This window comes from Brassica napus, chromosome C3 (genome assembly GCF_020379485.1).
Source record: "Brassica napus cultivar Da-Ae chromosome C3, Da-Ae, whole genome shotgun sequence".
NCBI lineage: Eukaryota > Viridiplantae > Streptophyta > Magnoliopsida > Brassicales > Brassicaceae > Brassica > Brassica napus.
Window position 1 is genome coordinate 9,850,989 of NC_063446.1, and position 22,452 is coordinate 9,873,440.

Below are 22,452 nucleotides of genomic sequence, written 5' to 3' on the forward strand. Positions count from 1 at the left end.
ATATTTCAGTTTCTCAAGTTTGACTGAAATATAAATAAAATTTTTAATAATTTTATATGACTGTCAAGAATTGTACAATAAAAACAAAAAAAATAATTAGGCTCTTTTTGAGAAAAAATAATTTGGTTCTTTCTAAAAATCAAATAATTAGGATGAAAATAAGTCGTTAGTATTAGTAAAACAAGAAATAATAAGTATGTAGTAGTATTAAAACCACCGTTTCAACCATCGTCGCACTTCAATCTTTTTTCTTCTTCAATTTAACAAAGATACGAAGCCTTCAGTAGCTCCGATGACTACTGGAGAAGTGCCTCTACGATCACCATCTCTCCCATCTTCTACCTTTGTCAACCACTGGAAAAGAAAGCATCCAACTGAACATAATTTGTTTGGAATTAAAATGAAACCCTCGAGAGCCACTCCAAAATCCGATCAAAGGATCATAACTTTTTAACCCGATCTCAATCAAAGAAGAACATGAAGAATCGTTTCGACTGAGACTGAAAACACGACAAAGCGAAAGTAAAATCTGACAGAGCAGAAAAAAAGAACTGATCTAAATATCAAAAAATATATTACAACAAAAAGATATAATCATATATTTCCTTCTGAATGATCATTGTTTTTTTTAACGCTGATTTATTATGATATTACAATTATGAGAAATATTACATAGACGATTCGACAACCGACAGTGTTATCTGTCTTATGAGTATCTATGCCTAACTACATCACTTGAGCCGTCCTATGAAGATCCACGCCTAGCCGATTTACTTGCACTATGTTAAAGATCCCTTGTAAGCCTTTCTTCCGTAGTTTTCATAATTTTTTAATAAATCGCTTTCTCTGGAAATTGAAACCTAGACCTCTTATAATGTGTAGTCTATAAGAAATTGCATAGCCTGAGATTCAAACCTTTAACGTGGATGTAGAAGTCTTTAAACCTTCACCACTAGATTACGGTGCTTCCACAAATGTTGGTGTTTGTTAAGAGGGGAAAATTGACAGAGAGTTTTCTCTCTAGAGTACTTAGTAGTATAGTCTATGTAGCAATAAATTACATCTTCCAATATTCCTATGTTTTTAAACGAAGTTTTATACATTTAACCCGAAAACGGGAAAATTGTTTTGACTATAAACTGACTCGTACAAAACTATCCAATTTAAATATTTTTCTAATTAGCTTGGCTCAACCTACTGGATCTCACTGAAAAAAATTTGTGACTCAATAATGAATTTTTTTTATTAAGAAGTTAATGTAATGGATAAAACTCTTGAATTACCTAGTAGAGGTTCAAAGGCTCCTAGATATAAGGACTTTTGGACCCATAACTTCCTATTCAGTCGAAAAAGAAGTAAAAGTATAGTTTCTATCAAAAATTGAAATAAAAACCGATAGATTTGTGCATTTTCCAAAAGAAAAAGTTTACTTTTGGGGGTATTTTAGGCCCGGGAAAAAATTCAAACTAATCCCCAAATAGATGATGCAACCTGCATATGAACTCTCGTTCCGGATATATAATTGAGGCTTAAAGCACGACTCTAATCCACATGACCACACAAGTTTAGTGTTGTCGGATTGTTTCAAACCCGAATCTCTCCGTAGTCCGCCCCACTGGACCATCGCTATATCCAAGTTTTCCTCATGCCACTAAAATACTACAATTTGATCATTTCGAAATTTTTTATTACTCCCTCCATTTTTTTATATAAGTCGTTTTAGAGAAATTTTTATGTTCCAAATTATATGATGTTTTCGGTTTTCTATGTAAAATTTAACACTTAATGTTATATGACCAATGATAATATACCTTCTATTTTATTATTGGTTGATTTGTTGTTAAGTAAATAATTAATGAAGTTTTTGTTTAGAAAATATAAAAAATTAATGATTTCTTAATCTATGTGCACAATTCTAAAACGACATATTAAAAAACCGAGGGAGTATATCACATTGTGTGTTGTTACGGTGCGGTATTACATAAAATGCTAAAGATTTTCTTTTTCAAGGCTCGTGACTCTGCCAGAGATTCCTCAATTTAACGGAAGCAATAGCTAAAGAGTTTTCTCTTTAACAATAGGGATATTTTTTGGTCGGACTACTGGTTTCCGCAGCTGGGAGTTCAACGTATTGCGAGAGTATCAAAGGTTGGGAGAAAGCAATCTCCACGAGACCTAATTGGACCAGCTTTTATTTAATCATCACTTGACCCTACTGAATAATAATTCAAATTAGCTCTAGTATAGAATTATATATAAACGACCATCTAGATGATCATTTCTTCTCATTGTTGGACCGGCCAATGGCGCGCATCCTTAGTTTGTTAGGCCAATTTTATTCAACTGGGAGGTTTGAATATATGACATATACGTAGTTTTCACTTTTTTCTTACATAACTGGAATGAAAAGCGAGTATAACTGGAACATACGAAAGTATTGTTTACAAATTATCATAAATTATCCAAGAATGGTAAATCTCAACCGGTTAAAAGAAATTGTTCGAATTCACATTTGGATTTATAGTGTAATTTATGAATCTGCCACAACTATTATCAAAAGTTAGTTTAGATTACGAATCCATCTTAAACTTTCTAATTAACAAAGAAAATCAAATAATTTCGTCTTTTGGCTTTATTAAATGGTCAAAGTTGAAAGTTTGTAACAAAGTTTTGGACCATCTTCAACCTTTTCTGGGCCATCCTCAGCTTATTTTTTTAGTTTCAACTTTAAAATAAGTAAATTTTATAACAACACTTGATTTTCTTAATCTAGTCTATAACTATTTCAGTTTAACTTCAAAAATAATATGTTAAAGTATATTTCATTTCACCTTCAGTTTAGCAGTGATCGGAGGTGGTCCTCGGCTAAAGCCGGATGAAACATATACCCCAAAATTTTTATAAAAATAATTCAAATTCCAAAACTATTGAAATATTTATTAAATCGTCGTTATCTCCTAAAATATTAGGGCCGTCCCTGTCAGTGTTAGTTACCTTGGATCATCACATGATTATAGTTTTCAGTTTACGAATTTAAAAATCCAATTGAACCATCTTTTTTTTTTTTGCTTAAGCTTTGGTAATCGAAGTATGAACCATCGTGCGAGATGATAAACCTTAGATTGGAATGATCTAGAGTATTCTTGTGATTCACGGCGTTTCATCCGTTGAAACTTGAAAGCAAGAGATAGTGAATAAGTGCATGCATGTTCATTTACAGCACGTGTGTATTAACTTTGTCACGATTTAGTCATCGGTCATGAACAAAATCAGGAATCTTTTTATTAAATTTTTGTATTAATAAATTCACCTTATGCAATACAAAAGTGAGCAAAGTATATTAAAAAAAATAAACAAATCTGAAGAAATAAATAAATAGGATAATGAAAAAGAGAGGCGACGTGACGGTGTTCCGTAAGCAACTGTACCCGAATCATTACTTTGTTGTTCTTTCTGTATCAATCCTATAATTCATCGTTACACGCCGGCGGCCGCTATTTATTTATATATATGTTCTAAAATAAAATGAATAGTTTTTTTAGGCCAGATGGGTAATGTAAATAATTAATAAACCAAATAAATTCTTATCCGATTTTAATTTTAACAGAAGTCCAAAAATTATTTCATCAATTTGCAATTGCGTTGTAGGAGTTTCGTTTAAAGCTAAATAGGGAAAAAAAAGACACATTTTGGGTCAAAAATCTTAACTTAAAATGTAGGTTTTTCCGGTTTGACCACTATGCCTCAAGTTGACGATAAGACTTCTTATCCTTATGGTTCACAATTGGTTTACTGATTTGGACCGGTATAAGTTGAAGTATCCGTAGAAATCTAATAGTGGAACACGAATGCGTCTATATATTAACTTTTTACAGTTTAACAGACTCATCATGGGTATATTCTGAGCTACGCAATGATCATGAATTCATGATAATGATTTTAGTACTCTATAGTTACTAGCAAACAAGGGAGTCCGAGACAGCACAAGAGCCAAACATATTGGAATGGTCCTCAGCTCTTCATCTCCCTCATATATATATCTTCTCTCTCTATATATATTTTTGAACTACAACATCTTCTCTGTATATATCCAACTTAGTACCTCATTAGCTGCGTCATTGCCCCCAAGCGCAAAGATTTCCCTTGTAAATTTTAACGACAACACTTGTCGGAACACACAAAACTTAGAGTCTATGATTAAATGTCTCAAGTTGAGAAAAAAAAAAAACAAAAACAAAAACAAAAACAAATGGCAACTCCCTCAAGGGAAAACGGGATTTTTGCAAACATTTTATAAATTAAGAGAGTTCTATTATTTTTTTTAAAATCACTCGAGGGTAAAAGATGGTCCTACGTTGATTTCGTCCATGTTGGTGCTGCTTTGTAGTGTATCCCGTTGTTCCTCGTAGTGTTTTATTTGCTGCACAAGCACCAAAAACGAGATTTTCATTTTACAGTTAAACGAGAGACAGGTTGAAAATTTTCAGTATCTCAAAGTGGATTGAAAACATTAGGTGTTACCTGTTTGCTGACAGATGGTGTGACTAAGGACAAGGCTTGCTTGAAATGAGTCATCTTGATGGTGCAATCACTTAAATCCATATCGCCATCTTCAGACGACTCACAGGACTGGATCTTCTCCTTCACTGCCACGTGTATAGCTTTGTCCATCTTCCATTTCATCAATTCAAACCAACCATCAGTACAACACAATACAGAACATGGGAGTAGTAGTAGTAGTCTTATGTATCAAAAAGCATTTATAACGACAAAGATTACCAGGTTAGCGAGATCAGCTCCGCTGAAATCTTCACAGTACTTGGTTGCAGTGGCATCCAGATCAACACTAGGATCTATGGGTCTCTTCTTTGCAATAGATTTTAGGATCGAAACACGCTCATCCGCGTTAGGGAGGGGTACGTACACAGGATTCGCAAACCTACCTGGTCTCAAGAAAGCACGATCAATTTCATCGAGCCTGTTCGTAGCTCCGATGACATAAACGTCACGTCTATCTCCACCGTGCAGCTCAGTGAGAAACTGAGGACCATCAAAGAATCAAAGCACCTGATTAAGATTTAGGGTTGCAATATAACCTATAGCAAGAAAGCCTTTTTATGTAATTACCTGGTTCAAAAGACCACCAACAACCAAATGATCACCTTCTCTGCCACGCCTTCCTGTCAAAGCATCCACCTGAAAGACATTACGAGTCAGAGAGCTCTTGTTTAACTTGAATAGATTCAAAAAACATATTGGCAAGATATATTATTATTATTATTACACAAACCTCATCAAAGAAGATTACACATGGTGAGCTTGTCCGGGCGCGCTGAAACAAGGTCCGAATAGCACGCTCGCTTTCTCCAACGTATTTATTTAAAAGTTCTGGACCCTGAAAGCCAACGATACAACAAGGATAGGAACCATCATTACTAAGGACCATTTTTATTATGCAAAGAAAAATTCAGAAAATCTGGCATACCTTGATGTGTATGAAATTAGCTCCTGCCTCGTTTGCAACTGCCTTTGCAACCAAAGTCTTTCCACAACCCGGTGGTCCATAGAGCAAGAAACCTGTCTCTAACGTCTTTCCAAATTTCTATATATAAAAAAAAAAGGGAAACACGTTTAGACCCTAAGGGAACAAGCAAGTAAGTCTTGACTAGTACGTAAAAGTGGCAAGGGTTTTTGTTACTACCTCATACATGTCTGGATATTTGATAGGCCTGACTATGTAATTGTTGAGTTCACTCCGTAGATGGCCAAGCCCACCAACATCATCCCATGAGACATCAGGCACGGTAGAGAAACCTTCTCTAGTTAAAGATCCCTTAACTAACTTGACTGCTTCCTCAAAATCAGACATTCTGACAAAGAGCTTATCCAAATCTTCGTCTGACCAGGGCAGCCTCAGCCAAGATCTATCATCATCATCATCACTGTCGCCGGAGAGTTGCATTTTTCTTGAATCCATGATCCTCTTTACGCAAAGACTGGCAGCCATGTCAGCTAACTCTTCCAAATCAGCTCCAACAAAACCTGGTGTTAAGCGAGCGATTCTTTTCATGTTAAAGGAACCTTCAAGTCTAAGTCTTTGAGCTACGAGAGAGAGAATCTCAGCCATGGCATGTTCATCAGGAGCGGTTAGAGCAATCTCACGCCCAAATCGCCTACCCCTTCTCAGAGCAGGATCAAGAGCATCAGGCGTATTAGTAGCTCCAATAACAACAACATATCCAGCCGCCGTATCTCCCGGAGGGGGGCCATCCATACAAGTCAATAGTTGTGTTACGATCCGCTTCTCCATCTCCCGTTGCTGGTTCTCTCTCTTAGATCCAATTGCATCAGTCTCATCGATAAACACAATAGAAGGCGCAGTCCTGTATGCTTTAGAGAAGAGCTCTCTAATATTCTCTTCAGACTCACCTGAGAGAGAGAGAGCATGCATATTGTGATCATCAGTAACAGAGATACATTAAACAATCAAAAATGGGGGGAATACAATTATCAGACAGGTCCTGGTCAAAGCCTAATGAAACATTCGTTTTAGCCTTCCAAACTTTTTGAAAAAATTTATACTTAAATAAATACCCAGATTAAAAAAAAAAAAAAATTTAGGCCCCTAAATATTTTAAATCTTTACTAAATGGTCTAGGCTCCAAATTCTCAGGGCCTGCCCTGACAATTATTTACCAGAAACACCAGAAAGAACTTGTGTGGCTGAAATCTGATAAAAGGGAACACCAGCTTCGTTGGCGACGGCATTGGCCAACTGAGTCTTTCCACAGCCAGGTGGTCCATGGAATAGAATCCCGCTTGGTGGCTTCGCTCCAATCTTCCAAAACACAGGAGGATTGAGAAGAGGGGACAGAATATACTGATCCAACTGATTCAGCACTTTTTTAATCCCGGCAAAGTCTTTAAAAGTAGGTCCTTCTGGAGGTGGAGGAGAAGGAGATTCCCTTTTAAGCATTCCTTTGTTGTTGGTAACAGTCTCAGCTTCGACATTCGTCTCCACAAGAATTGGTTTCTTAAGCTGACATTGATCAAATCAAACCTTGGACTCACCTTAGCGTCCTCAGAAGTCGAGATATGACCGTCACTGTCTTCCAACGAAGAAGAAGAAACTGACTTGTCTTCAAGACGTCTCTGTTTCTTCATCTTACCACCAGTACCTTCATCGGAATCGTTGTTGTCATCTTCCTCTTCGTCTTCTTTCACACGCTTCTTGTTGTTGTTTCGGGCATTAAGGACATTTCTGACGTTGAGGACAAGTGCTTGACGGGTCAACCTCGCATATTTACCGTACCTGGAACGGAGGTCGTCCACGATTTCCTCCGCCGTAGATAAATCCTTCCCGCACCAATCCATAGCTCGACTCAAATCTCTCTTATTATTTCTTCCGTCCACACCTCTCCTCCCCATCGTGTGCTGGTGGCGTTACAGCTGTGGTAAACTTTTGGAGGAAAGCTTATTAGCCCAGAAAGCCCTAATTTGATTTTTATTACCGTGTGTGAGACGGTTCAAAAGACAAAACTATCCTCTTTTTAATGAAAGAGAATAATGATTTTTTTTTAAAGCATATATGAGATCTCCGACGGACCGGCTCATCTCCGCGAGGAGATCAAAACTCTGACGCAACCATGGTTTCTCAGCCCAACGCCAACGTAGCCTTGCACTTTCTAGATATGTACAAATAGGCAGTGAACGGTCGTTTGCAGGTGTGTAAAGTACCAAAAATTCTAATCTTAGAGTGTTGTGAGTCTTATACTATGTCTTGTTTCCTTCTTGGGTTGGGCCATTCTTTTAAAGGAACAATCGTCTCTCTCTCGTTCATTTGGTTTATCGATCAAAGTAAGCAAAATGGTGGAGACAAAGCTGATATGACTGTTTATGTTGTTTCCGCGACGGGGATAAGATTCAGCTTCTTAGACCATGATTAACTCGGGGTTCTTAAAATGGGGTTCTTAGCGGAATTTAAGAAATTGTTTATTAACTTTTAACTAAAAAAAGCTAAGAACCGGTTCTTAAAGTGCTTATTTAAGAACCGGTTCTTAGCTTTTTTAGTTAATGTTTCTTAACTTCCGCTAAGAACCCCATTCTAAGAACCCCGGGTTAATCATGCTCTTACGGGTCTTTAGCATAATCGAATGAAACAAGAAGTTGACAAACATAGGAGTGAAAGAAGCATTGAAATAGGAGATAGATCTTTGTGAAGCTGCAACCGCCTAGGAAACAGTCTGTGGTTACTTGCAATTCAGAGAAGATTGCTCCAAAGTTTTACGGTCCTTATAAAGTGTTGGATAAGCGTGGGAAAATAGCGTATAAATTCCACGAGTATTCAAATATCCATCTCATGTTCCATGTTTCACAGTTGAAGAAGTTGGTGGGAGAGGCAACACAGATCCCCTCGTGATTAGTTCATTGAGTTTAAAGATCTTTTCTTCATTTTGGATCTTTTTACAAGTGAACTATGATTCTGTGTGGAAAAAACATTGAATCGATCATAGAGGAGTATTATCCTCTCTCAAGGGCACATCTGGCCTCTTGATAGTTCTACTGGGCTTTTCCTCGGTTGATATAGCTCCGAGGGAGCAACGGCAGAAATTTAGTTGGGAGTCACACGTGGCAACTCTCTCCCCCACTCCTTCCCTCTTCGCGCCATACCCTCTTCTCCGTCTCCAAATTATGGGCCTAATGGGCTTCACATAATTTCGCGGGCGTAATTTGGCGGGAAGCAACGTGCATCTTCTATCTCCCTCCTTTTGAGAGCCATATAATAAAACCCTTCTTCGTCATCGTCGCGCCTACTCTCTCTCTCTCTCTCTCTCTCTCTCTCTCTGTAATTTAACACTCATTGACTTTGTTAGAGAAAGATGAGCGCACCGGGCTCTTCTAGATCCATTCCGTTCAAATCGAAGAAACGTCTCTTCGATTCGCCACGCTCGAAATCCCAAACCGGAAACCCCGATTCACCTTCTTCTGTACCTTTCCCCACGCCGGAGAAGCCGCCGGAGAGTATCCTCACAAGACCCAGAAACCGATCTTATGATCTATCCGAGAAAAAAGTTCCCCAGGCCGCTGGATCTGAAGATCCGATTGGTAAGGTTTCATCCGCCAGGAGTCAGCTCGTGTTCTCGTCGCCTTCCTCATCCAAACGAGTATCCAATGTTAACAAGATCGCCGAGGGTGAGAAGCTACCGGAGAAGTAAGTTTTTGATTTCTAGGGTTCTTAGTTTTTTTTTCACGATTCTGATCGAGATTTGGATCTTCACAGGTACGAAAATCTGGGAAAGTTCTTCGATGCGCTAGACAGTTCGATCGTGTTATCGAAATTACGAGGCTCTAAGCCGACTTTCTCCAACATTTCCGGGAAAATCGAGCATTTGACGGAAAGGTATTTTCCTGGAAAATTGAATCTGATCAGAATAAACAATTCAATTTGATATTTGCCTTTATACTTTATAGTTTAGATAAGACAAACGAATTATCTAGATCTTGATTTTGAATCTGTTTTTCTCAGGAGGTTTTGCTACAGTCACTTGGCTCAAATCAAACATTTATTGCCAGAGGCAATCGAGATTAAGAGAGTTTTGATACATGATGAATCAACTCGCTGCATGAAACCAGACCTTCATGTTACACTCAACGCCTATGCAGTTGAGGACCATGACAAAAGCAAGAAGATCTCACTACGCAAAGTGTTCAGGACAAGACTTGCAGACTTTTTTAAAGCTCATCCTCAGGTATATGATGATAAAATGCATACTTGTAATGATTTTGTAAGCTACATTCACGTACTAATGGAGTTTTTTTTATGTGGTTTAGGGTGATGAAGTTCCCGAGGAATCGCTTCCAGAGCTTTTCAGTAGAAGGAAACTAAATGAGAACTCAAAGGATGAGGTTAAGAGTTTTAGTTCAGTCATGGAAGAGATGGCTTCTATTCCAGCAGCTAAATTGATCTCAGCTTTCATGGAAGTTCCATCAACCTCAGTCAAAGCAGCTCCAAGTCCTGCTAACATTGCACCAACTGCAAGTCCTGCTAGACCAGCTTTGTCTAAGATTAACTTGGCTCCAACCCCAGTGAAAGCTGTGTCAACTCCTGCTAGTGTACCTTCAACGCCTGCTAAAATTGACCCAGCACCAGCTTTTGTCGCTTCAACCCCACCTGAGTTTGCTTCAACTCCTGCCCGTCTGTTCAGTACATCCCTTGAAGCTCGTCTGCAGAAAAGAAGTAGCGATGATACAAATCTAGATGATATCAATACTGACCAACCATTTAAGCTCGCGAGGCGTTCCTCACTAAGCTCATCAAGGTCGTTGAACTTCGATTCTTATACAGAGCATGAGAAAGATGTTGATGAAGACATTGATCGAGTACTGGTGTCCAGCGACGATGAAATACTCAGTATACTTCCTGATAAGCTTCGAGAGGAGGTAATACATTAAGCTCCTCATAATTACATTTTACTTAACTGGGATTGGCTTAGCTTATTGAGATAAATTGAACTTCCTTTTGTGCTCATTTCAGATTAAAGAACAAGAGAGGAAAGCTATTGAGGATTCTAATCCAGCGATCTCAGAGGCAAAGAGAAGGCGAAAGATGATAGCTTGTCTACCTAAACTTTTCAACGTTATCCATTACTTGATCCAGTCGTTAAGGCGGTGGGTTATCACAAAAGAAGAGCTTGTGCACAAGATAATCGCCGGTCATTCTGATATCGCCGACAGAAGTAAGCCCCTTCATTCAGCATCTCAATACATCTTTCCTTACAAGTGTTTTCAAAGATGTCACTAACCATTTTTGCTGCGTTATTTGCAGGAGAAGTTGAAGAGCAGCTTGTGTTAATGCAAGAGCTAGTCCCGGAATGGATCTCTGAGAAAAGATCATCAAGTGGAGATCTACTTGTATGGTTAGTCTTTAATATCTGCATGCTTATAATACTTCTTTAGTATTTTTAGATTGGTAATTAAAACATGTTATTATTATGTGGCCGGCAGCATAAACAAAGTGGCATCTCCTCAAACTATCCGGTCGAGTCTAGAAGAAGAAAACAAGAAAGCGATGGCTACGCCACTTTCTTAAAAGTGCGGTGTCATCGGCTGCTGAACATGCGTCACTTTATACGTGATAAAGGCTGAACATTCATGAGAAAGGCGTGTAGAGATAGATTGCTAGGTAGATTATCAAAATTTTAGTGTGGAAATGTAATTAATTAGTAATAAATCACTTTTATTTTCTCTAATTTGCAATAAATAACTTCCACCTTTTCTTTTTTCTTTCAGTTACCAAAAAAATAAGATGGGGAGAGATGTAGTCTAATAATTTACACTAACATCTTTGATGTTTATTTATTCAAGTTCAAATACGTTAATGCAAAAAAAGTAATCAGTTTGAAGATGGGTTCAGATTCGGAATTAGGACTCAAGGAACCGAATAGAATATAGGGCAAATTTTCAAAATAGCATTTTTCTAAGTTTATATAACAAAAATAGCACTCAAAAACTAAAATGACCAAAATAGCACATTTCTAAGTTTATCCTTTGAAAATTTTAATATTTTTATTTTTTAAAATTTGAAATCTTATCCCCAAAACCTCATTTCTCAACTCTAAACCCTACACCCTAAACTCTAAACCCTAAATCCTAAACTCTAAACCCTAAACCCTAAACCCTAAACTCTAAACCCTAAACCCTAAACCCTAAACCCTAAACCCTAAACCCTAAACTCTAAACCCTAAACCCTAAAATCTAAATCCTAAACCCCACCCTTTAACTCTAAACCCTAAGTTTGTGACTTTTGATAAAACATTAAGTGTTATTTTTGTGACTTTTGACCTTGAGTGCTAGTTTGGGAACATAAACTTGATTTAGTGCTATTTTTGTCTTTTTCTCTAGAATATACTAAACCGGATCAGATTGCATTTTGGCTTTTGTTTCTGTATACAGATAAGAGTCCAAGTTTCTGTATGCAATACCCTTTTTACATTGCAAATTGGCTTTTGTTTCATTTATAGACATTTGGATGGACTCCTCAAGAAGCCAAAATTACACATGGTTCCTGATTACTTCAGTGCTTTGGAGGTGAGAAAAGTATTTTAGGTAATGACATGTTTGTTTAATGAACCCATAAAACTAAAAAAATAATTTGGCATATTCTAAAATCAAACAATATAAAACTAGAAAAGACAAAAATATTTTATTGTTTGTTTTTTTTCTTTTTAAAGTGAATGTTGTATATGTTGGAAGGAAGAAGGAAGAAGCATTGGTTGAGTTGTTGGAATGAAGAAAACATAGCCAAAGGAAAAGAGTCATTGCATGATCCAAACCAACTTATCCATGCGAATTCATCCACAAAATTCATTTCCAAAGAAACTCATCCACAACAATCCATCCACACGTCTTTTGGAAGCAAGAGAGTATATTTGAATTTTTGAACTCTTGGAGCTTAAATCTGTCACATCAAACCACTTGCCTCTAGTTTGTTATTTGTTTATATTTCTCCACAATATTATTAGTTTAATTGTCTAGGATTGTTGATTGCTTTGGCTATATATAAAGCCATCATTGTAATCAATTGTAATGTAAGCTGAAAGTGGGGAGTTCCCCTTTCTTCTTCACCATTCTCTTTTCTCTTGATTACTCTTTACTCTCATACTCTCTCTGTTTACTCTGTTCCTCACTGTCTATTTGCTCTCATACTCTGTTTCTCCTTTACTCTCACATCCTATTCTATCTTTTTTTACATGGTATCAGAGCTTTAAGCTCTTGAGCCTCACAAAAGCTTCCGTAAATCTATTTCATTCTCAGTTCATCTTCATCTGAGTCTGGTACAACCTTTTTTCCAGCGGTCCAAAGGTTTTCCAAGAAGGAAGAACCCAAGACCAGCCCTCAAGGCAAGGTGTATACAAGTCTAAACCTCAAGAACCCTTCAGCAAGCTCAGCCAGTTCAGTCTATCACTCATTTTCTTTGAAGATTCTTGAGCACACTCTATTATCCAGTGGTCTATAGTTCTTCAAAGCTGTCCAATCTCCTTTCTCATGTCCAATATGGTGAAGAAACCACTTGAAAATGAATGGTTATGGAGTGGTTTACCTAGCAAAGCTCTAAAAATGCCTTGTCCAAGTGGTTCTCTTTCTCTATCCAAGAAGAGAGCTTCCAAGAAGGTGGCGCCTCTCAAACATAAAGAAGGAGGGGTCTTTAGTGTGATGGATACAAGAAGGAGGTCATGTACTTAAAGAGAAAGAGTTGGAGTTTAACTCAACATCCAAGATCCAACAAACTGTCATGACCCATGTGTATTGGAAGTTCAAGGAACCAACTCAGGTTCCTTGGTTGTAAGTTAAACTTCTCCTTCTTGATATGAACTTGGGATAATCGTTCTGGTTGTGTTGTGTTGAAGTGTGTATTAAAGTGTCCTAAGAGCTGTCTAAATTGCTAGAGTTGTTGAACCTAGTTTCCATCTTAGGATAGGATGCTTAAGAATCTTGTGTTATGAATTGAAGATATATATCATGCTTGAATGTGTATTAGGGTGATAGATGAGTTGTCTACTCATGTGATTGCATTCATGAGTTGTTTAAGGTGATTAGATGAGTTGCCTAGTTTATGTTTTTTGTCATTAAAATTCATAAAAATAGCCTAAATGTCTTGTAATTGATGAGTTATCATTCTTGAACATTTAGTGAGTTGGTTGCATGGATTTGAACTGAATGAGTTGTTTAGATTTTGTCCATTGCATTTTTCTTAACCATTGGGATCAGAATTGGTGAGTTATCAATGTCTGATCCTAGTGTGTGTGGTCTGATTCTTGCTGGAGTTTGAGTGATGTTTCAGGTGCGCAAGTGTTGTCTCTATCCATCATCAAATCAAGACAAAGAAGAAGGCTTTGCCCATGCTGTTCAGAGGCTACACATGATGTATATTCCTGTTTGATCCAGAGCCTACACATGATGTATATTCTTGACCATGGAGAGATTGTTAGTGAGGAGACCAGGTGGTAGTAAGTGGGGGCTAAAATAAAATATGGTTGGGCTTTGAAGATACTTCAGGAAGGAGTATTGATGGAGAGGCAGACCAGTGTTTGATCAGCCACACACACCAAGCTGGAGCTCCTCATGTATTGCAAGAACCGGTTGAATTAAGCGCATACCATTTGGTTGTTGAGCTCCTGGTTCAAAAGACACACAAGGGGCAGTGGAGAAGAGATCAATGTAGGAACCGGTTGACTTAAGCGCAACTGTAGGGGTGATGCGCTCCTGGTTTCAAAATTCAGTGTTGCTCACTTCCTAGCTTGGTCCTTCACTCATTTTCTCCGGATCAAGCTTGAGGAGGGGTAATGGTGAGCTTTCCTGAAGGTCCAAGTCGTCCAATGCCTCAGTTTCCTCCAAAGCCATTGCACGAAGAATTCAACAAGGACAACAACAACTTGGTGTTAGAACAGTTACCTTCTGGTTGGATTCGGAAAGCTATGGATTATCTTCTACATGGAGTTAGAACAGTTACCTTCAGTTGGAAAGCTATGAATCAGCCCATAGCATGTGTGCTTGTACCTGATTGATGAAGCTTCAAGAGAGGCTACAATAGAGATTTCAAAGTACTTGGAACTCTCTTTAGTAGAAGCTGGTGGTCCATAAACCCCTTTGAAGATGGCGAGTAGTCAGACGAGAGGGGGGGACACAACCGGCCTAAAGAAGAGTCTGAGATGTTGGTGTGTGCAAGTTGTAGAGTTCACACTTGCAGCACAAGTTAATCCATGATCCAAAGTCTAAGGACTCCACCATGAGTTATCTGAAGTTCCCTAGACTCACTGGCCAATCCCTAGGCCCTATTGAGCTCTACTCTTTTTCCCTTAGTAAGTTTTGTCCCAAAGGGTTTTCTTGCTAAGGTTTTTAATGAGGGAGCTTCTTCATGGTTCCAACTTTGTCCAAGGATCTCCTATGGTCAAGCTTGAGGGGGAGTGTTGGAATGAAGAAGGAAGAAGCAGTTGTTGAGTTGTTGGAATGAAGAAAACATGGCCAAAGGAAAAGAGTCATTGCATGATCCAAGCCAACCTATCCATGCGAATTCATCCACGAAATTCATTTCCAAAGAAACTCATCCACAACAATCCATCCACACGTCTTTTGGAGGCAAGAGAGTATATTTGAATTTTTGAACTCTTGGAGCTTAAATCTGTCACATCAAGCCACTTGCCTCTAGTTTATTATTTGTTTATATTTTTCACAATATTATTAGTTTAATTGTCTAGGATTGTTGATTGCTTTGGCTATATATAAAGCCATCATTGTAATCAATTGTAATGTAAGCTGAAAAGTGGGGAGTTCCCCTTTCTTCTTCACCATTCTCTTTTCTCTTGATTACTCTTTACTCTCATAATCTTTCTGTTTACTCTGTTCCTCACTGTCCATTTACTCTCATACTCTGTGTCTCCTTTACTCTCACATCCTAATCTATCTTTTCTTACAGTATATAATAAGTAGAGTTCTAATATAGTGGTGGAATTATAGTGGACTATCATCGCTGATGTTCTTGGAGCCAATTCTCGGCATGTATTTTAGTTGTATGCGCTTAAGCAAAGTAATCATTACCAAAGGTAGTGGTACCTTCTCCTAACTATCTAGCTTTTTTTCATTTCGCCTTTGTTGCTTCCTTAACTTCACAAACTAAAAGTAATCATGGAGCGAAGTTTCCTTATTTGGCAACCAAGTAATGTAACAAAGCGGGTACATTTGAAGATATTTTGGATGCATACTTGGCATATTTACAAGTAAGCTTTGCTTAAAACTGATTATAATTGCAGTTGCTCTCAAAAGACTTCTTGTACACATGATGAAGTATTGTATGTTTAATTTTGTTACAATGTTATTTGTTCCTTTCTTGTATGGGTTGCTGTAGTTAATCCCGCAATGGAAAAAGCTTTGTTGCGGCTTCAACGGTATGCCTCTGATGTACGAAAGGGAATTAGCATTCCGGATGAAAAGTTACGCGATTTGATGCTGCATGGAGGCGTCCTCCGCGTACTGAGGAGGATCCTACTCTCTGCTCCGAGTGGGCTAAAATTCAGCCGATGGACTTTGTCCAAGCTATAGTCAAAACAGAATTCGCGGTACCAATTCTTCTAGAACGTTAATGGATGATCACTAGTATAATTGATAATGTAATAAGAATCAATGGTTCTACAGGTAAATTATTTGGGTGACTATAGCCTTGAGATCTTTGAAGACCTGCAATGGCATTGGTCGAGGTAAATTTGTAGACTAGACACTAATATTAAGACCCATATTACTAAATAGGGTTGAGTTTGGTCCAGATTGGGATACTATATACTCAAAGAGATCCGTCTTTCTTCCGTCCTATATCCCAAGGCATTAAATGATGCCTTGTTAGATGGTGAGCAAACTTCTCCCCTTCTCCCATTTTAAATCTCTCCTCACACGCATGCGTGATTGACATTTCAGGCTTATCGGAGAGCGAATGAAGATGAGTTCTTGGTGCTCAACCAAATATTGGTGGGAGAGAATCATTCGGGGTCGTTATTGGCTACAGAACATAGAGCAGTTTCACACAGGTACACACACGCGACCTACATGTAGAGATGTCAAATGTGATGTCCATGTCCAATGGGCATTTCCAAATGGGCAAATCAGTTTATTGAACATTATTTTTTTAAGCCCAAGTTGTACTAAGTCCAAATTATTCAGACCCAAAATAGACCATTCCAAATGGGCTTTCCGCGGAGTCCAATTAAAAAATCAGTGTTAATATACAATAATTCATATTTAATATTTCATTATGTTTTGTAATTCAAAAGCATAGATACGATTTTGGCGGGAAATCTCAATTTATGGTTTTGGCCGGAAATCTCAATTTACGGTTTTGGAGGGAAATCTCGATTTTACGGTTTTGGCGGAAAATCTCGATTTTACGGTTTTGGCGGGAAATCTCGATTTTACGGTTTTGACGGGAAAGCTAGATTTTACGGTTTTGGCGGGAAAACTCGATTTTACGGTTTTGACAGAAAACTAGATTTACAGTTTTGGCGGGAAATCTTGATTTTACGGTTTGGCGGAAAATCTGGATTTTACGGTTTTGGCGGGAAAATCTTGATTTACGGTTTTGGCGGGAAAATCTTGATTTACGGTTTTGGCGGAAAAACTTGAAAATTTGATTTTACGGTTTTGGAGGAAAAACTTGAAAATTCGATTTTACGGTTTTGGCGGGAAATCTCAATTTACGGTTTTGGCGGGAAATCTCGATTTTACATGTTATCTTTCTAGCTTCTCTTACATTTCACAAGAGTACGATTAGTAACAGGACTATTAGTAAACACTGCCGAATCAATAACTGATCTAATTCAAATTCATCGAGTTACTGTCTATGCATTCTCAATAATATAAAGTTTATTTTATTAAACGAAAAAACTTTTTGATTATTACATTTGTTTCCAAAAATGTAGCTTCTAATTAAGCTTCCGTAGATTACAATTCAATATGTTATGAGACCAAGTCTAAAGCTATCTATAATTACATGTATGTAATTATGTACGTAACACAAATGTGAAAGAAAAAAAAAAGAATCAAAAAATGAACGAGGACGAAGGAGATTTGTATGACAGCTTTAACCGTTGTGGCACCTCCCTGAACCGCGGGGAATATTGGTGCAACCGTTCGGACCAGAGCCACTGACCGGACCTCTTTGAAGCGCCTGAAACAGTAGTTTGATCTCATCAACAGCCTCCGGGAAAGGCCTCATGCGTCTGGCTTCAACTTGCGTAACGTCCAAGACAACAAGGAAAATAACAAGTAAGATAATTACGAGCACTAGTTGTCTCTTCATGATACTTGAATTTTTTTTTTCTTGAATGGAAGAACAAAGAAAACAAGATTGAGCTTTCTATTGGTTAGGAAGTGTAAGGTCTTTTTGGTTTGTATGTGTTGTTAATACGATAATGACTCTTATATATAGGGTACTTGAGATGTCTCATGGTTTGACCTGTGCAAGCTTCGTCGCACCATCTTATATATGTTTATGTAGACACACACATAAGAACTTTGACTTTGACTTTACCACAAAAAGAAATGGTTTTCAACATTTTGAACCAAATTAAGTGTAGGATATCGTAATAGAAAATTCACTTAGACACGGTTTGTCCAAGTCCAAAATGGGGCTTTTGTTAAAATTATACAAGACCTGGTCCTAGCTGCTTCACTCTAAACCGAATTCTGATTTCGGTTTAGCTTGCTTTGATATTTTGTTAGGTAGTTTGATGTAAGTTTATCTTTTCATGTCGCTTTACTACAAATATGCGCTATACACTTTTTGTTATTTTATTGATCAGTACCATATAGATGGTAAGGTCTACTGCAGTGGTGTTTGCTAACATCGTGAAAATATATACATGTAGCAAATCAATCACAGTTTTCAAAATATTTGATTTCTCAAAGCTAGTACACATGCAAGGTCGGTCATGGCCTAGGTAACTAAAACATTGGTGTAAAGCTCCTGAAGATTTAAGACGTAATGTATATAAAGTATATAACTTATAAATTGCTTAAACAAATTTTAATTAAATTTCTATTTTTTTTTATTTTTTTGTCAAAATTAAATTTCTAATTAAATTGTCTATAGTACCACATCTAAGGATGTGTATTGACTATAGTACATGTGGACTATCAAATTGAAGTTCCAAGTAAATGGCTACATTCATACATGGTTGCATTTAAAAAGCTACTAAAACACGTTATAATTTACTACTATTTTTTTTTTTTTGAGTTATACACAGTTTTCCCAAAGGTTTCCCAGGTCCAAGGGACTAATCTGTGTCGCTGCGGCCCGAATGTTAAATTTCGCAGTGGCCGGGAATCAAACCCAGGTGGCGGTACTCACAGCTGTGAGCCCTTTACCACCAGAGCTAGATGCCCCGGTTAATTTACTACTGTTAAATGGTAAACGCAACATGTTAAGCTCACATGGACTTCAGAGTTGGATTGTGTTATGCTCAAGTTGAGTTATACCACAAATGTAATAATGGGATTCTGGTCGCGTAGGATTTTCTTGAGATCTGACTTTTATTTGGGAAGAAACTCGGCTTGAAAACATTTTGATGAAGTTTGAACAAGAAACATGTTGGAATGAATCAAAACAAGTTGAAACACGACTTGGTTCGGCTTACCCCACGACTTCTTATTCACACGAGAACCGGCTAACTGAATGAAAATCGATCATGGTTTAAGTTGTCAGATCCTAGATATTTCACATTTCTATACCTTAAAAAGTAAATACTGATCCACAAACCATAATAACATCGGCCAAAAGAACAAAACCATTAATTAATTAATTACTAAATTTTATGTTTCAGCAATGCTCTTTAAAGGCGGCCTTCAGCTGATGAATAAAAAACAAAAATTCAGGCGTTCTATAAGTTTTTTTATTGTATAGCCAAGTAAATGCATACGCATAGGGCCAAGGTTGTCCCTGGTACATTATACGTTTAATACCTGCACGCGTGTAAAGGTCTACCACGAGACAATTAAAAAAAAAAAAGAACATGAAACAAGACAAGTTAAGAAATACATACATAAATGTGCTAGCGTCATGATTCATGTGTGTTTTTAAATATCTTGAGTCCAGTTCTAGACCGCTAAAATGCTTGATAGTATAATAAAATCTCTGAGAGCTTAAAATTAAGTACAAGTTCAATAAATTGATCTAAATCTTTTATATTAATGTTGGTTGGGTTTAAATTTTGATGTGAAACAAATAACTACAATAAATATCAAATAACTACAATAAATCTGTTACATTATTGAATTTTTCTTTCTTTCTTTAAAATTGGAAATAATCCCATGGTCGTGAAGACACGTCTAACCAAAACACTTAGAGATGGCTCGCTGTCTATTGACTTGGTGTTAGCATTTGGTACGGTTTTGTTCCGGTTAAGTCGGTTTGGGTCATCGTATGGCAAATGCGCGAGAGACATTTGTCTCTGCACCTCGAGACTCTCTTTTCGTCTTCTTTCTCTGACGCGCTTTCTCCGGGCCGTCGAAGATTCCTTCTTGGATCAAAGAGAGAATCTCTGTGAGAGATACAGAGGAAGCCAAATCCTTTGATCTCGAAAACAGAGAATTCTCTTCTAGAGAGATGCAAACCATCTCGAAAGCTTCATCTGCTACCTCCTTCTTCCGATGTTCTAGGGTTTGTTTCCTTTCTCCCCAAAGCTTCTTACTTTTATGAAGATCGTTTTGATTATTTCATTGTTAGGTTCATCCTCTTAATATATATACACTGACAATTGCGTAAACAGAATCAGTGGATTGATGAAAAAAAAAAAAATCTGTTTGTTTTCTTGAATTTTGGATGCAATGATGCGTGATGGCAGAATGATATTATAACAATCCATTTCTCTCTTTCAGAAGCTAACAAGTCAGCCATGTGTGAGGCAGCTTCACATCCGAAAGGGTCTTGTCAGTAGAGTCATGAAGCTTGTCTCTTCGCCTCTCCGCGGTGCTGGCAAATCTATTCGAGTCTCCAGTTTCTGCAGTGTCTCCTCCAGTATCTCCTCATTGCAGATTGAGATGGTGTGAATCTCCTTGGCCATTCTTTCTCAGTATACCAATATGGTCCCATAGCTTTGTTTATTTGGCCATCATGTGGTTGAAGATAGTCCTCATGTGTTTTGTTCTTTTCAGGTGCCTTGTCTTAAAGACAACTATGCCTACATTTTGCATGACGAGGATACTGGTACTGTTGGGGTCGTTGACCCTTCTGAAGCTGAACCTGTGATTGATTCTTTGCAGAGGAGTGGTAGGAACCTAACGTATATATTGAATACACATCATCATTATGATCATACTGGTGGCAACTTGGAATTGAAAGACAGGTACGGTGCAAAGGTAGGAATGACTTTTTTAACTTCTCTCTCACAATAAACATTTAAAAACAAAAACAAAAAGTTGTTTGGGATGATTGAATGTTTTGGAATGTAGGTGATTGGCTCAGCTTTAGATAGAGACCGGATACCTGGGATTGATATAGCCTTGAAGGATGGTGACAAGTGGATGTTTGCTGGTCATGAAGTCCATGTTATGGATACTCCTGGCCACACAAAAGGTTGTTTTATCATTCACAGTATTATATTTTAGAGCTTTGAATGTTATGCATGTTCTTCTTGCTTCTGTTGTGCACAATATGATTATCTTGATCCTTCTTGCAGGCCATATCAGCTTATACTTTCCAGGATCACGAGCTATCTTCTCTGGGGACACCTTGTTTAGCTTATCTTGTGGTAAACTCTTTGAAGGCACCCCTAAGCAGGTAAACACTAGTCTCTCTTTCTATTTTCCTTCTTAATTGCATTTCTTTTGAATCAAAAGTTTCATGTATTTTGTATCCTCTGCTGCAGATGCTTGCTTCTCTCAAAAAAATCATTTCTTTACCAGATGACACAAGCATATACTGTGGTCATGAATACACACTGGTCTGTCACATTTTGGTATTTTTAGTTGTTGTTTGTTGAGAAGCTTCAACTAAAAAGGGGTGGTCTCAAATTACTTTTAATTTTGATTTGGTTGCAGAGTAATTCCAAGTTTGCATTGTCTATAGAGCCAAACAACGAAGTACTTCGGTCTTATGCAGCTCATGTTGCAGAGCTCCGTAAAAAGAAATTGCCTACGGTAAAAAAAAAAAATGATCTTCTTATGCATTGGTCAGTTTTTCATGGTTAACTCAGTGTTGATTCTTGTTTTGTTGGTGTCAGATTCCGACAACACTGAAGATGGAGAAAGCTTGTAACCCATTCCTCCGCAGTTCGAATACAGATATTCGTCAGGCTTTAGGTATTTCAGAGACTGCAGATGAAGCAGAAGCTTTGGCTATTATCCGAGAAGCAAAGGATAATTTCAAAGTTTAGGCTTTTTCTTCTGAGGCAATTCTTTGGTTTCAACAAGAAAACAAGAACAAAGACACAGAGAGAAAGAAAAATGTTTACTTTGATTGACGATTTTTCATCAACACTGGAATTAGGTTTTGGTTGACGATTTTTCTCGAGAATATTTACCCTTTCATGTTTCTTGTTTTTGAGATTTTCATGCGAATTATGAAACAAATTAAATGTTCTATTGTATTCTTGAAAATGGAAATTACTTTAGAAAATTACTTCCTAGTTACATTTATGCTAATTCTTAAAGAGAAACTACTTTCTAACCGAAACTTTTAAGAAACCTATTCAAAATATCATCCGAATGAGACAAATACGTTTGTTAAAAAGAAATACCCTGCAAATTACAAATATACTACACAAGGTTCAAAACCACCAAAATATAATTTCATTATATAGGTAAAAACATGTATATCCTTAAGACTAACTAATCTAGATTTAAGAACATGATTAGGATTTAACAAATATTTAGAGATCAGTAGAGTAGCGGTATAATATTTTTACTTCTTTA

General features: G+C 37.4%; 3 protein-coding genes and 1 pseudogene across 3 annotated transcripts; 2 read left to right on the plus strand and 2 right to left on the minus strand.

The window, feature by feature from the left end:
* Positions 1 to 4,312: 4,312 nt before the first annotated feature.
* Positions 4,313 to 7,443, minus strand: LOC106449378 (annotated as a pseudogene).
* A 1,343-nt stretch (positions 7,444 to 8,786) lies between these two features.
* On the plus strand, positions 8,787 to 11,282 carry LOC106445708 (CDT1-like protein a, chloroplastic). Its single transcript, XM_013887316.3, has 7 exons — positions 8,787 to 9,211; positions 9,281 to 9,400; positions 9,527 to 9,749; positions 9,832 to 10,440; positions 10,535 to 10,736; positions 10,826 to 10,916; positions 11,005 to 11,282. The coding sequence occupies exons 1-7, from the start codon at positions 8,880 to 8,882 to the stop codon at positions 11,087 to 11,089; spliced, it is 1,662 nt and encodes a 553-aa protein (XP_013742770.1). The 5' UTR covers positions 8,787 to 8,879; the 3' UTR covers positions 11,090 to 11,282.
* Positions 11,283 to 17,397: 6,115 nt separating this feature from the next.
* Positions 17,398 to 17,946, minus strand: LOC106449377. Its single transcript, XM_013891146.3, has one exon. It carries the CDS (start codon positions 17,840 to 17,842, stop codon positions 17,624 to 17,626), a length of 219 nt encoding a protein of 72 aa, XP_013746600.1. The 5' UTR covers positions 17,843 to 17,946; the 3' UTR covers positions 17,398 to 17,623.
* A 2,002-nt stretch (positions 17,947 to 19,948) lies between these two features.
* Positions 19,949 to 22,159, plus strand: LOC106445704 (hydroxyacylglutathione hydrolase 2, mitochondrial-like). The gene is made up of 8 exons (XM_013887311.3): positions 19,949 to 20,200; positions 20,419 to 20,583; positions 20,695 to 20,898; positions 20,992 to 21,115; positions 21,219 to 21,319; positions 21,408 to 21,482; positions 21,580 to 21,678; positions 21,762 to 22,159. Exons 1-8 carry the CDS (start codon positions 20,147 to 20,149, stop codon positions 21,912 to 21,914), a joined length of 975 nt encoding a protein of 324 aa, XP_013742765.1. The 5' UTR covers positions 19,949 to 20,146; the 3' UTR covers positions 21,915 to 22,159.
* Positions 22,160 to 22,452: the final 293 nt, after the last annotated feature.

Coding starts and splice junctions, on each gene's coding strand:
- LOC106445708 (XM_013887316.3), top strand. CDS start 8,880: ATGAGCGCACCGGGCTCTTCTAGATCCATTCCGTTCAAATCGAAGAAA. Junction 9,750..9,831: donor TTTTTAAAGCTCATCCTCAG/GTATATGATGAT, acceptor TATGTGGTTTAG/GGTGATGAAGTTCCCGAGGA. Junction 10,441..10,534: donor CTGATAAGCTTCGAGAGGAG/GTAATACATTAA, acceptor TGCTCATTTCAG/ATTAAAGAACAAGAGAGGAA.
- LOC106449377 (XM_013891146.3), bottom strand. CDS start 17,842: ATGAAGAGACAACTAGTGCTCGTAATTATCTTACTTGTTATTTTCCTT.
- LOC106445704 (XM_013887311.3), top strand. CDS start 20,147: ATGCAAACCATCTCGAAAGCTTCATCTGCTACCTCCTTCTTCCGATGT. Junction 20,201..20,418: donor CCTTCTTCCGATGTTCTAGG/GTTTGTTTCCTT, acceptor TCTCTCTTTCAG/AAGCTAACAAGTCAGCCATG. Junction 21,116..21,218: donor TACTCCTGGCCACACAAAAG/GTTGTTTTATCA, acceptor TCCTTCTTGCAG/GCCATATCAGCTTATACTTT.